The sequence below is a fragment of the Mixophyes fleayi genome, chromosome 5 (assembly GCF_038048845.1).
Source record: "Mixophyes fleayi isolate aMixFle1 chromosome 5, aMixFle1.hap1, whole genome shotgun sequence".
Taxonomy (NCBI): Eukaryota; Metazoa; Chordata; class Amphibia; order Anura; family Limnodynastidae; genus Mixophyes; species Mixophyes fleayi.
The window spans coordinates 115,539,633-115,553,858 of record NC_134406.1 but is presented as its reverse complement, the minus strand read 5'-3'; the positions used below and the strand labels follow the sequence as shown (position 1 = coordinate 115,553,858).

General features: G+C 39.1%; 1 protein-coding gene across 8 annotated transcripts in view; it reads right to left on the bottom strand.

Moving 5' to 3' along the window:
- Positions 1-553: 553 nt before the first annotated feature.
- LOC142158612 (uncharacterized) overlaps positions 554-14,226 on the bottom strand; it is a 220,247-nt gene continuing 206,574 nt past the window's right edge. For all 8 annotated transcript variants that reach the window (XM_075212730.1, XM_075212735.1, XM_075212734.1 and 5 more), the window contains 2 exons: positions 5,769-5,854; positions 554-1,029 (listed from right to left, as the gene is read on the bottom strand). In XM_075212730.1, the coding sequence (XP_075068831.1) occupies positions 5,769-5,854 (86 nt within the window). In that variant the 3' untranslated portion in view covers positions 554-1,029. The remainder of the gene's footprint in view (positions 1,030-5,768; positions 5,855-14,226) is intronic.

The following is a 14,226-nucleotide window of genomic DNA, read 5'->3' as shown; positions in this document are numbered from 1 at the left end:
ATTCTGTTAAATTGCCATTGTTTTACGATGGTGTCCAACATAGACTTTATAACTAGGGCAGGTTTCCCACTGCATGGAAGCATTAAATGGGGAAAAAGATCCCAAAGTTTCTTTAGAAGTAGTTTTGTCTGCAGGATCCTCTTTCTGTTTTCACCATACATAATAAAACTCACCTGTGCCTTGCAGAACAACTATACGAGGCACCCTGCTTTGTGTAATCTCCCATTAAGTTAAGCTGTACTGTTGTGTGGTAGAGGAGCTAGAAGATGAGAAGTTAAATAGGATATTCTTTTGATGTCAGCTACAGGACTGGTGACTTAAAGCTGGCTGGATGATCAGCAAGTTTATGGGTTTCCAATTGACAAACTTATACACCATTCTAGGAGTAACTAGCCACAAACATACCACCCTAGTAGTTCCAGTATAAAGGATGTGGGTCTCTAACTTTTTGGTATAATGTACAGGTGTCTTAAACACCCCACCACAAAACCAAAAGTTTAGATAAAAAAAAACAAAAACAAAAAAAACACACAACAAAAACAGACAGACACAATACTGAAATAAACTTTATTTGAACTGCAGACACTCCAAACTTATTTTGTTTTTTATTTAACAGTCCTGTGAATTAAGGACCACCAGTACACACAAGGGAAGGAGTTCTTTTTCTTTTTTTCCTCATTTGGGCTATTTACACAGATCGCATAAAAGATAGCATAAACTTCACTGTGATTAAGCACATTTTGCATTCTTCAGTTTCATACTCCAAAACACTGTACCCAGCATTCAAGAGTGTGTACGTTTTGTGCTAACTAAAGAGAAAAAGACTATGGTATATAATTCTGGTATATTCACGTCCTTGTAGTCTGCTCTCTGTATATGGGTAAGTAAATTATTGGCATATCTGGGCTCTTTCTGATAACTTTCCTGCCACAATCCTTTATGGACCATTCCCATAATAGTGAGATAGAAAACGGTTTTAATTCTTCCTTGTGCATGTTGATCAGAGTCGCAGAGCCGGCTGCTTGCCATCTGAATGACATGGAACACACAGTGAATGAATTTAGTTAGCAGATAAGCAAAAAAAAAAAAAAAAAAAAGAAGCAGATTGTTCATGGGGTGCACATAGACCAGTAATAATATTAAAAATCACACTTTATTGATATGCATTAAAATGTCAATATCCTGTTTATTTTTGTCCAGCATTTATATTTTAAAAGCAGCAAAATAAAATATAGAATAGCAAAAAAGGAAACTGTGAAAGTGTATAGCATTAAAACGAACTATGTTCAAATTAATACATTGGTGCATATCAGATAAATATTCTATGATTCAAGTATTACTTAAGAGATGTAATGTTTTTACACTCTTGCACACATTATTAGTTTATCACTTGAGGGTTAATAAGGGACCTTCAAAACTTCCTACTACAGGATGTATTTCCACACAGATATATATTTCATTAGATATTTAGATATTGTATGCTCTCTTTCTTAGAGCTGGCAGTTTATACTTCTTAAGCACGACACATTCATAAAGTGATTATGTTTTATAATGTTCGCTCTATAATATTTGCTGATGTCAGTGTAAAGAATAATACACAATTGTAATGGGTTCTAAAAGTGCTCTTTTGTTAAATCTGTATATACTCCTTACTTTGATTGGTTAATTACAGAATTTACCATTTCGCTGTATAAAAACACTCATTACATACCCTCACACAATTTATGCTAAACTTTGGGTATAGTTATTTAGGCTATGTATGGATTCAAGAAGGTAATCGTTTCACCCTTGTAAGTTGAACTAGCAGTGCACTTGCTTGGGGTTTTTGCATTGCTTTTCTCTGAATTACCATCATTCGGCAACAGATACTACTTCAGTACAAGCTGAAACGTAACTTAGAACCTCATAGGCATGGATCACTATGTAATTTAAGGCGGATTTGTATGCTTCTTTGTTTGCAAACCTATCATCTACCACCAGCTGTTTATAATACTGATAATATAATAGGAAATTTGCATAATAAAATCATTACAGGTATAAGGTTTTCTAGATTAGGATTTGCCCTGTAATTTGAATCCATGCTTAATATAAACTAAATGACCTATCTTTCCCCATACCAACCTTGACATTCCCCTCAAACTGTTTTGCAATGCGACTGATTGTAGGAGCAAGCACCTTGTGATTATGCCTTTGTATATAAGTGTAACTGAACAGCAGCAGTTATTGATTTTTTTTTTTCTTGATAAACTGGATAATAGGTTTTGGAATAAATAAAGCCATACCTGTACTTAATATGCAACGTTCTTATTTTTCATTACATGTTAAAACTTTTCTATGCTTGTGCTGGTGAGTTAAATTTTTTGAACCCCGTAGAGCTATATATATTTCTTTATGGTCCTTGCACAATAATTCTGATTGTATATAGGTGTACTGAGTGCATTCCCTCTTGGCATTTTAAGATATATATTTATTTATATTATTGCATACCAGTCCAAAGTTGGCTGGTATCCAGTGGTATGCCATACCACCACTTCTACTGCCTTCATTGTAAAATGATCATATTGCATTCACACACACTATAAAGATCTGGCTAGAAATTGTATCAACTTCCTTGACAAGCAATTCCTTCCCAGCACACCCTGACACACACTCTTCATTTGATCTCACAAATGAGACTCTCTTCTTATCTTCCTACTCTAGCTCCTGTACTCTTGAATCTATACCATCACAAATCGGTAGATCCCGGTCTCCTGTGCCTATTCCACCTCTAACTAAGATCTGTCATCTCTCTCTCTCTACTGGTATCTTCCAGTCATTATATAAGCATGCAGTGATTACTCCTATTCTGAAAAATAAAATTCTGACCCAAACTCTCTCATATTACCGTCCCATCTCTCAGCTTACATGCCCCGCAAGCTTCTAGAGAGGCTTCCCTACACTCACCCCACATGCTTCCTTTCTGCAACCAAACTACTGGATCTTTTTAGTCAGGCTTTCACTCTCAACACTCCACAGAGACTGCGTTGATTAAGGTTGTCAATGATTTGATCACTGCTAAAAAGGAAGGCCATTACTCTCTTATAATTCTCCTAGATCGCTCTGCTGCATTTGACACTGTTGACCACGCTCTTTTCATACAAACACTACAATCCCTAGGTCTTCAGGACACTGTCCTATCTGGGTTCTCATGCTACATTTCTAATCACTTTTTCAGTATTATTTTATCTGGATCTCTCTCTTTTCTGCTTCCTTTATCAGTAGTCCCACACGGCTAAGTATTAGGTACTCTGCTGTGCTCTATCCATACTAATTCTCTTGGAAAACTAATAAGCTCTTTTGGATTTCAGTATCATCTCTATGTGGATGATACCCAAACTTATCTGTCCTCTCCTGATCTCTCGCCATCTGTGTTGTCCCACGTTACCGACTGTCTTTCTGCCATTTCATCTTGGATATCCTCTCGCCAACTCAAACTCGTTGTTTCAAAAACAGAGTTAATAATGTTCCCACCCATGAACAGATGTTAAATACCTGTTGACAACATGACCATAAATACTATGTACCCATATTTTTTCTAAATAGGGCCCCAACATTACAGAATCCAGACAAGCAGCAACTGAGTTAAAAGAAACCAGCAGCCACAGGTAGTGAAACAGACAATAGGTAGGAGAGAGCAGGACAGTTTGCCAAATGTCCTGAAACTGGTGGGGCAGTCCCAAATTTGGGTGACTGCCTCGCTTAGTGAGGATTTGGTCTGGCTGCAAGGACAGTTGGGAGATGTCTTGCTTCACACTGTACTGCTCATGAAGGCAGAAAATGAGTGGAGATTTGTTACTGTATTGGCCAGCAATATGCGCAGCCAGATATCAAGGCGATGTCCAGTGGCACCTCGTGGCCAATTGAATTCTTCTGAGTGCTTACTATCTCCCTTCATATCTTAGATTAAAATAAATTATTTTTTTGCATTGACAAGCATACATAAGAAATAAAAGATATGTTGAAAAAAGAGGATGTCTACCACCCTTGTAATTCTGCTCGTTTAGGCTCCAACCTATACAGCCTTTCCACAGATACAGGCTTGGTCTGGACCCATTTGCAAGGCGTGGTTGTTCTAGGCACATGCAAGCTTATTTGGACTTTATCATCCTCACTGTGTTATGGGCCTGCAGGTGGGGACACGACAGGGTCTGTGTAATGAATTACACACTTAAGTGGAGCTGTCTTATTTAGGTCCAGGCCTGGCATTCATGAAATGACTGGGATCAGTGCTCCTGGGATAACTGGCTGTTGTTCTCAACATTGCCTGCATTGTGATTCTGCCTGTTTGATTGTGATTTGGTGCTCAGATGACTTTTACGTATTCCTGAACTTATCTGACCCTGAGCTTGGACGTCCTTTCTGATTCAGTACATTACCTCTAATCTGTTGCTAACCTCATCTTCTACCTGACTAGCTGTGATTTATCTACTTGGTTAACATAGATTTTAGTTGGACAGCATGGTGGCACAATGGTTAGCAACAAAGTAGGGTAAGCACACTAAACTTTAAGCTAAATGGAGCAGATATAGATGGAGCACACCAGCTTTGTCACTGGTATTTATTGTGTTTATTATTGCTGCCTCCGGTTTGATTGATTTTGACCAGACCATCTGTGTGCAGTTTGTATATTCTGCCAGTGTTTGCGTAGATGCCTTACGGGTATTGTGGTTTCCTCCCGCAGACCAAAAACATACTGGTAGGTAAAATTGGCTGCAGACAAAAATGGACTCTAGTGCTTGTGTGTGTGTGGTAATGAATTTAGACTGTAAGCTCCAATTGGGCATGGACAGATCTGAATTATTCAATAGCCTCTGCACAGTGCTGCATAATATATTGTCGCTATGTAAATGAACAATAAAAAATTGACAAGAAGTAGGTCCAGATATGGCATATTTGTCATTTGCACTGCTATGTCTCTCTAAGATATATCAAAAGAAGTGTTTTTCAGATGCACTTTTCCGGAGTTCTGTTATCTTGAATATTTAGGTATGTATGTATGTATGTATGTATGTATGTATGTATGTATGTACGTACGTACATGTTCTAATTTGGTACACAACACTAATGTGTCTAAATGACGGTCTTCTGCACACCTCACAGATTTTGTGTATATCAGAACTGCACAGATCAATAGGATAGGGAAGAAAATGATCTGATATTTCCAAAAGAGACCTCCTAGTTACTCTAGTTATTACATAACTGGTGTCAGTTATGAAATAAAAAAATGTGTATTTTTGATGAAACAGCCCCTTTATATATCAGATTACCACTGCGCAATGTTTAAGTAGCTATATGTCTACTTGCTTGCTTTTTTTCTGTAAAGATAAACACCATATTTCATGGGAAAAAAACAACAACCCATTACATTCAGGTAAAAGGTATTTTAAATAAATGGCAATAACATAAGTCACATGGAAACCAAAATGTTCATGTTTAATTAAATACAAAACTTGTAATCAGTATTTCATTTACATGTAAGTTAATAAACTCTCCCTCTGGTCCTGTGGACTGTTCCAGAAAGTCATTTCATGTAAGAATGTATTAATATTTTTTAAATACGTTCTAAAAAAAATAAATTACAAAATTCTCTTATATAAAGAAATACATTATTTATGTATGTATATAGTTAAACCAATACAAATTAATTACCAGTTTTAGACCATTCAAACAATAAAAAAAAGGTGTAAAAATTACACAACATATTTTTGAAACAAGACGAAACATCTTACTCATTGCGTTAACTGTTGTATGCTACTGGATGACTTCAGCTTCCCTGTTTCCGTTAAATACCGTACGAGGCTTGGAACGTTAATTCCTTCAAAAGAAAGAGTGGCGTTTATTTATATGCACAAATAAAAATACTTCATATATTTTATGTTTATCCCAAGATTCATGAATGACCCTCAGCAATCTATACAATGCTTATACATTCAGATTCAAGTAAGAATGCTTTGACAGAAAAGTACAAAACTAAACAAATAAAAAGTGGCAGTGACTTATTATATATTTGTTCATTTGCATTCTCGGCACACAACAAGAGCTTGTATCTTTAACAAAGAACTTTTCTAAATACACCAAATAGAAATATAGAATATTCATGCTGTATCACAGACTCTGGCTACACCAAGCTACCCTCTGATTTTAATCAAAAGTGGCCCTGGCACTGTGTATTAGTTCATCAAATCATCACGGTGCATTTCTGCAGGTCAAGACTGGTAACCCACACAACTGGCTCATATAGAAATGTATCTCTCTCCTATCATCATACTGTAAATAAGTGAAGGAAAGAATGATGGCATTGTTTACTTTGTTATAACACATCAATTATTCCAGGTATAGAGTAATACATACCATTAGTCATATCAAACAGTGACTTTATTTAAAGTAAATGAAAATGGATACACATGCGCAATCAAACCAGGTGCTGCCCTTCAATCTTACACACACAATCCCCAATGTGTACAACAAAAACAATCAAAGTAAAACAGGAAGAAGATGGCAGCACTTCTGGTAAAATATAAGATACAGTTTCTCACATGAACCCCAAAAGTGATATAGATGTTCAATCTCAAATTCATGCTTTAATCCAACTTGTCTCCTGTTGTCAGCTATTAGTGAATCCGCCTCTCAGGATAGTTTATTGAGGTGATTGCCAATATTAATGTTTTTATTATGAATTTAGGTTTTCCATGACCATTACCAATATGTTAGTTTTCCCTTATGAACGGTCTATAATTATGTATGGGCTGCTGCATCTTTTTTTTTTTTTTAAATACAGTATTTTTTTTTAAATTTTTTAAGATATAAACATACCAAACAACAAAAAGAAAATAAAAACAATCGCATACATATCAGAATTAAATGACGGAATTTACAAGATTACAATAAAGCATAATAATAATAAATGTGCTATATTCATTCAGGATCATACATCGTAAATGCTTATACATAAGTATGTTACACATGCAGGGTTTATTACATGGACTCAGATACTTATTATAAGAACTGTGGGAGCCATACATTTAAGTAAATAGAGCATCTGTACTAGATTACACAGGATAGAATGGAGACTCTAACCATCTATACCATATATTCTCAAATTTCTGCAGAGCCTGTCTGCTAGTATAAACAAATCTCTCGTGCCTTATGGTGGTATTAACCAGTGCCTTCCAATTTTTAACCGTGGGACTCATCGGGGCCAACCACAGCCTCGCTATACAGACCTTAGCCAACATCAATAACTGTGAAATGTACATTTTTGTCAGTTTATTAACTTTCCCCTTCAATCGGAGCCCAAAGAGACAAGTGGCCGGTGAACTAAGAGACACTTCAATTCCAGTAACCTTTATACATCTCCTGATCCTTCGCCAGAAGATTCGTATACATGAACACTCCCATAGAAGGTGCCAAAAGTTAGCATTGATCGAATTGCATTTCGGACAGTTAGGGGTAACATCCGGGCGAAATTTTGCCAATCTAATAGGGGTAAAGTAGGCCCTTTGTAAGATAAACAACTGTATTTGTTGAAATGTTAATGATGAAGTATAACCTTTAGTACTGTCTGTAACCATTTCCCACTCCTTGTCTGATAAAGGGCCAATATCTATTTCCCACCGATTCCTCAAACCATCTGCAGTGGATTCATACAGAAGACATGAATACATTCGAGAGATCAGACCTCTATAACCCAAGGCCTGTAATTGTTTCCTCAGTGGATCCACCCCAAACACCAATGTCTCCCCTTTAAATTGTGTGTTTAGGGCTTGTCGTAATTGAAGGTAAGAATAAAACATTGTTCTGGGTACAGAGAATTCGCCAACAAACTGTTCGAAGGATTTAAGTACATTTGTGTCATAAAGTTGACCTACCGACACCACACCCAACCGAGACCACTCCCTGGCCCTCTTCACTGTATTCAACTTCTCAAATTTCTTTGCCCCCAGATAGGAGTACATGGATCAATGTCAGTTTGTTTCATTATTTTATTACAGATTGTCCAAATCTTAACTACCTGAATCAGGAGCGGAGGAGCCCGCATACCAAGCCGCCCCACCAGCAGTGACTGTAAGGGAGTGTGATTAGAATTAAATTGGTGTACCAACACCCAATGTAGCTCATGGTAATCGGGGTCCGAAACCCATGCCCTAATACTATTAGGTACTATTTCTAGATCAATGTTCGCACTGTGGTACAAGCTCTTGGCACATTCTGATAAACTCTAATAGCAGTGAGCTGATTTTCTGGTGGAATGGACAAGGTATTTTTCACAAAATGCACACATGGTCCTCCTGTCCTTGGTGTAGGACGCATATAAAGTTTTCTTTAAGAGACACCTTTATTTTGGGAGTAGTGGGGTATAAGATGGCTCCCAAATTGAGAATACAAAATCTTGCACAAAAGTGCTATAGACTGGGGTGTGAATATATCATGTCTTTTACTGAGATGAAGCAGTTAAACTGGATGATTACACAAAACAAATTTACAGATTTCTTGCTAGACATATCTAAATGGCAACTAGATAGCAAAGAAAATGTGTATGAAAAGGACGACTGGCTTTATAAATGCATTGTATGTACAGTACTGGCTATAAAAATGCATTGCATGTACAGTATGCATTAAGAATTTATGATTTATGTTTATAATGTAAAAAAAATATATATTTTTATTAATGATTAAAGTACTGAGTTAGCAATTTATTTGATCATTTTTTTTTGCATGTGTTCTCATGGGACTTTATAATGCACATATATATATGCGTATACTACAGTCTGTTCTGTCTGCCTAAACTTTACTTGTATGTTAACAGAGTATATTTATATCCAGATTCAAATGGAAACTTATCTTGAAATCCGCTTTCACTTGAATCAGGGTGCACGTACGCTCAAGTTCTGTGCTCGTATTAAAAACGCAACTTGCGTGCAGGTTGCATTCGAAGATGAATCTGGCCCAATATGTTTACGTGGATAGCAATGGGGTTTACATAATGTTTAAATTGCATTGAAACATTAGGAACTAATGTAACAGCAATTATAGACAGCAAAGTAATGAAACGCACAGAAGGATGGGATGTTATAGCAGCCCTTTCAAATGATAAAATTCTGTACAAAACTTCTGCTAAATACACAGAACCAGGGGCAGGCTGGGCTGGGGGGTATCTGCCGCCGCACAGTCCTAAAATGGGCTACTTTGGGCTGGGTCAATGGGCCACCTGCAATTATTTTTCCTTTACAATGTTCCTAATAGGCTGCTGAGTCGAGTCTTGCCCCCGGGCTAATATATGCCAGCCCTCCCCTGCACAACTCAATCAGATATCTATCTAGGTAAAATCTGCCGACATACTTTAATTGTGGAGATTATTTAGATGTTCTGATTGATATTGAGGAGGTATATTTAGTTACTTATCTCGTACCAAATAGTAAAGTTTTGGGGTACAGAAAAAAGAAAAGGGTAAAGGATACAAAACAAAGGGGGACTTGGGAGGGGTGTCCCCTCGCAGAGGGGGGGGGGGTATTTGCTCAATGAATCTTACCACATAATGTGACAACAGGATATACTAGACTATAAATTGGTTACTACATTCAGTATAGCTAAACCGGTTACAGTGAACACTACTAGTATTGGGTATATTAGGTCTCTTGGCAGGCTTCATGTAGAGGCGATAGTGAGAGGGCCGGGGAAGAGGAGGTCGAGCTCCGGCACCCCCAGTTGTATATTCGTGCCACTTAAACCTATTCATTATTGGAGCTGAAGCTGATGTGAAATATGGCATATCAATCGTCTCCTTCTCGAAGCTGTGCTGGACTTTGGATATAATTCGACATAGAGCAGGAGCTTTCCTATATTGGACTGTGGCTGCTCTGGTTGCTATCAGAATATGGCCTAGGAGGTAACGATCTTGCATAGGAACTGATGTGGAATAAAGATGGAGCAAAGCCACCGCTGGGTCTGGGTCTATGGACAGCCTCAGTACCACCGAAATAAAATCAAATACTTCCTGCCAGAGAGGTTGAATGCATTGGCATGCCCAGAAGACATGGAAAATGTCAGCAATATGGGTGCACTGACGCCAGCAAAATTTGGATTGAGAGGGCCAAATAACATGGGAGCCTGGCGGGTGTGAGCTAAAGTCTGTTGATTATTTTAACGTGCATCTCATTGCGATTTACACACCTAGACATACGATGGGAAGTGGTGTATATGGTTTCCCATTGCTGCATGGAGAGCAAGAGATTAAGATCCCAGCGTGTCTGACAGGATGCTTTAGGGACAATAAGTAGGTATGGGAGGTGCTGGTACCAGAACGTTATGCCGCCTATAATAGAGCCTTTTGTCAATCTATCTAGCAACTGGGCCAGGGGCGAAGACAGAATGGGGGGGCTTGGAGACCGCTCCTACCCAGTGACGGATTTGGCTATGTCTTTTAGAGGGTTTATCAAAGCGTTCCTGGAGTAGTAAGAAGGGAAGAAAAATATCTTGGGCATACAGGTCTTTACGAGCAGACAAACCTTTAGAACGCCAGGAGGCAAGATTAAGGTCTGGGATAAGTTTAGATAAAGCTTGAAGGGATATATTACGAGTAGGAAGTGAAAAATCCTTATGGCGGGCCATGAGTTGCTCCCATGTCAGCAGAGCATCCGAGATGGAGAGGAGTTGGTGAGTAGGTACAGGACGAGCATTCTTAGGGGTCCACAATAGATCTGGCAGGGCAAAGGCCGAGGAGGAAGCCCATTCCAGGTCAACCCATGGCTTAGCATTAGGGGGAGGAACCATTTCCTAAGGTGTGATAATTGGCATGCTTCCTGATAGAGTCAAATTGGGAAGTTTTAGACCTCCTTGACTTCTTGGAAGAGTCATATGATGGTAAGCCATTAGTGGACGTTTCCGTTTCCAGACATATGCTATCATTAGTTTGTATAGTTGATCTAAGTATTTTTTAGGAACAACATAGGGTATAGTACGAAAGAGATGCATCAATTTTGGGAGAAGCATCATTTTAAAAGGTGGCAATGCGGCCCAGCCAGGAGACCTTGTAATTGATCCAGCTCTCAGTGTAGTAAGATGTGCAATTAGCGGGGCAAAATTAGTCTCAAATATTTCAGCAGTAGTGGCCAGAATATGGATGCCCAAATAATGCAAACATTTTTGTACCCCTATAAAAGGGAACTTCCTCTGTAGAGGTGTAAGAGTGGATAAGGGGATATTAATGGGCAGAGCCTTCGATTTAGTGATATTGAGTTTATAAAAGGAGGCAGCACTAAAGCGATCTAAAATGAGCTGGAGGGCCGCCAACGAGGTCCCCGGGCTTGTGACAAACAACAACACATCGCCCGCAAACAAATATAATTTATGAGGGAATGAGTAAAGACGGATCCCCGGGACGTCGGGCGCTGATCTAATTGTTTGGGCCAGGGGTTCAATAGCAAGTGTAAACATCAGAGGAGATAAAGTACAGCCCTGTCTAGTACCATTTGAGATGAAAAAGGGAAGGGATAAAAAGCAGTTACTAAAAATTCTAGCTGTTGGAACTTGACAGAGAGCTAAAATGGAATGAAGAATATCACCCTGGAAGCCAAACTTTACTAGGACTTCTTTCATATATAGCCAGTGAAGCATATCAAAGGCTTTTTCCACATCTAAAGATAACAGAACCAGCTCTGTTGCGGAATCTTGTACTAAATCTATCACATTTAAGATACGTCTGGTGTTATCTGAAGCCTGGCAACCAGGAATGAATCCCAGATGGATAAGCTGAGGAAGGAATGGGTTCAGCCTAGTGGCGATTAGTTTAGCGAAAATCTTTAAGTTTGTGTTGAGTAAGGCAATGGGTCTATAGTTTTACAATCTGTGTCATCCTTGCCTGGCTTTGAGATCATAATGATCTGTACCTCCAACATTTGTGCTGGGAAGTAATCCCCGTTCATCACCTTATTATACAGAGCCATGAGTAGTGTAACCAGGATCTCGCTAAATGTGGTATAAATGGAGTTGATGTATACATCCGGGCTAGGGGCCTTATCTTTCGGCAGTCTTAATGACTAATTCGATTTCCTGTTGTGAGAAGGGGAGGTTAAGGGATGCCAGGTTTTCAGCATCATGGGTTGGAAGGTGTAGATGTTGCAGAAAAGCGGCTATTGAAGTCTGTGTTGGTTGTGACAGACTAGGGTAATCTCACAGGTTATAAATGGTCAGTATAATATTTAGCAAATCGGTTCGCCATGTCAGACAGGTTGTACGATTTATTCCCACGGGAATCATAGAGCATTTTAATTCTATTACGAGCCTGCTTGCCTCTAAGCTTCCGTGCTGTCTACTGGCCCTATTACCTAAAACGTAGAATTTCTGGCATAGTTTAGTTAAGGCAGATTTCATACGTGAGACAAACAAGGTGTTGAGTTGCTTCCTAATACCACTCAATTCTTTTTGGAGTGATAGGAAAGGATTGTTCTGATTTTGGTGCTCAAGGTGGGCCAGCTGGGATTCAAGATCATTTTGGCAGTGGAGATTTTGCTTTTTCAAGCAGGCACCTATTTGGATAGCTTTACCCCTAACAACAGCGTTCAAAGTACACCAATGCGTAGAGTGGGATGTATCTTCTGTACTAGTAGTTTGTAGGTAGAGCTCCAGGGCTTCTGAGAGGGCAACTCTGGGTTCCTGGGACGTAAGGTAGGATGGCATTCTCCAGGGTCTAGGGGGAACCCTAGTTTGTTGGAGGTTCCAAGACCACTCTACCAATGCGTGATCTGACCATGTAATAGGAGAAATTTTCACCAAGCCTTTTTGATGTAGGGTCCATTTGTCAGTCAAAATCAAGTCAATTCTTGAATATGAATTATGGACTGCTGAATGATAGGTATATTCCCTAGCGCCTGGAGAATAGACCCACCATAGATCATAGAGATCAACAATAACTTACGAAAGGCCAGGAAAGGGCCAACTACATCTTTTGAATTAAATGAACTGGAGGCCTGAGATTTATCTGTTTTAGGATCTAACGTTAAGTTGAAGTCTCCCAATATAATTAGATGACCCATCTTACTCGCGATACCTTCCTCAGGCACTGTTTTAATAAAAGGTACCTGACGAGTATTAGGAGCATACAAAGATACTATGGTCACCTGTTTCTCGTCCAAGAGTCCTACTAGTACAAGGTAGTGGCCCGATTTATCTTCAACTGTAATATGGAGTGTAAATTGCACTCGAGAATTGAATAGAATAGAGACCCCATTTCTTTTGAATGGACCGTTTGCAGGATGGAGATCAGAAAATGGGGGTCTCGAAATGCAGGGGGGGGGGGATTTGAGGAAAAATGGGTCTCCTACAGGGCCACGTCATCTGTTCTTCGTTTATGAAAAGTTGTGAAGGATAGTCTGCGTTTGTTGGGGGAGTTGAGGCCCCTAGCGTTCAAGGAGCAAAATTTAAAGATTGACTGTGTAACAGAGGTGGAGTTTTTACAGAGGTAACCAGTCAAGAGATGGTGTCATTTGAGCAAAAAATGGGGGAGGGTGATGGAGAGGGAAAGGGGAAATAAAAGCTAACAAGAGGGAAAAAACAAAACTAGCTTGAAAATGGGGCCAGAGTATTTGCCACAGAGGAGAGGTAGTGGCAAAGTAGGTAATGTGGGGGTGGTGAGGAGGCTAGTAGCCGCCCATGTGGCAACCCAGTATAGGGTGAATATATAGCAAATATTCTTCTCAAACATTACTTGGTAGGTCATAATGGGGTTAAAGAACTAAATGAAACACAGTGAATACAGTTATGGAAAATCAACCATTAATATGACCAAACAAAAGTATAACCTTTAAACAAGACCTAAACCTAGAAAGGAACAAATTTACGCATATGGTGAACAATGAACAACAAAAGAGTATAATACAAAATGTCCTGCCCTCATCCGTAAATGAGGTCTGGGTACCGGGACCCCGACCCAAAAACCAAGGGAACTGTAGGAGGCGGCACCTAGAAACAGCCCTCACCGAGGAAGATTGTGTGTGAGCAACCAACATGTAAAAATTGTGTCATTAACATGTACAACATGAAATGTGGCAACACAGCCTATATTGTAAGCAGAACGCATAAGAGGTAAGTATACTCATCTAGTCACAGATGAGGGCATGGACAGTCTTAAAAGAGCTACTTTTTTAGTCCTTCTGGACTTGGGACCATTCCGTACAAAAAGGAGATTTCCGT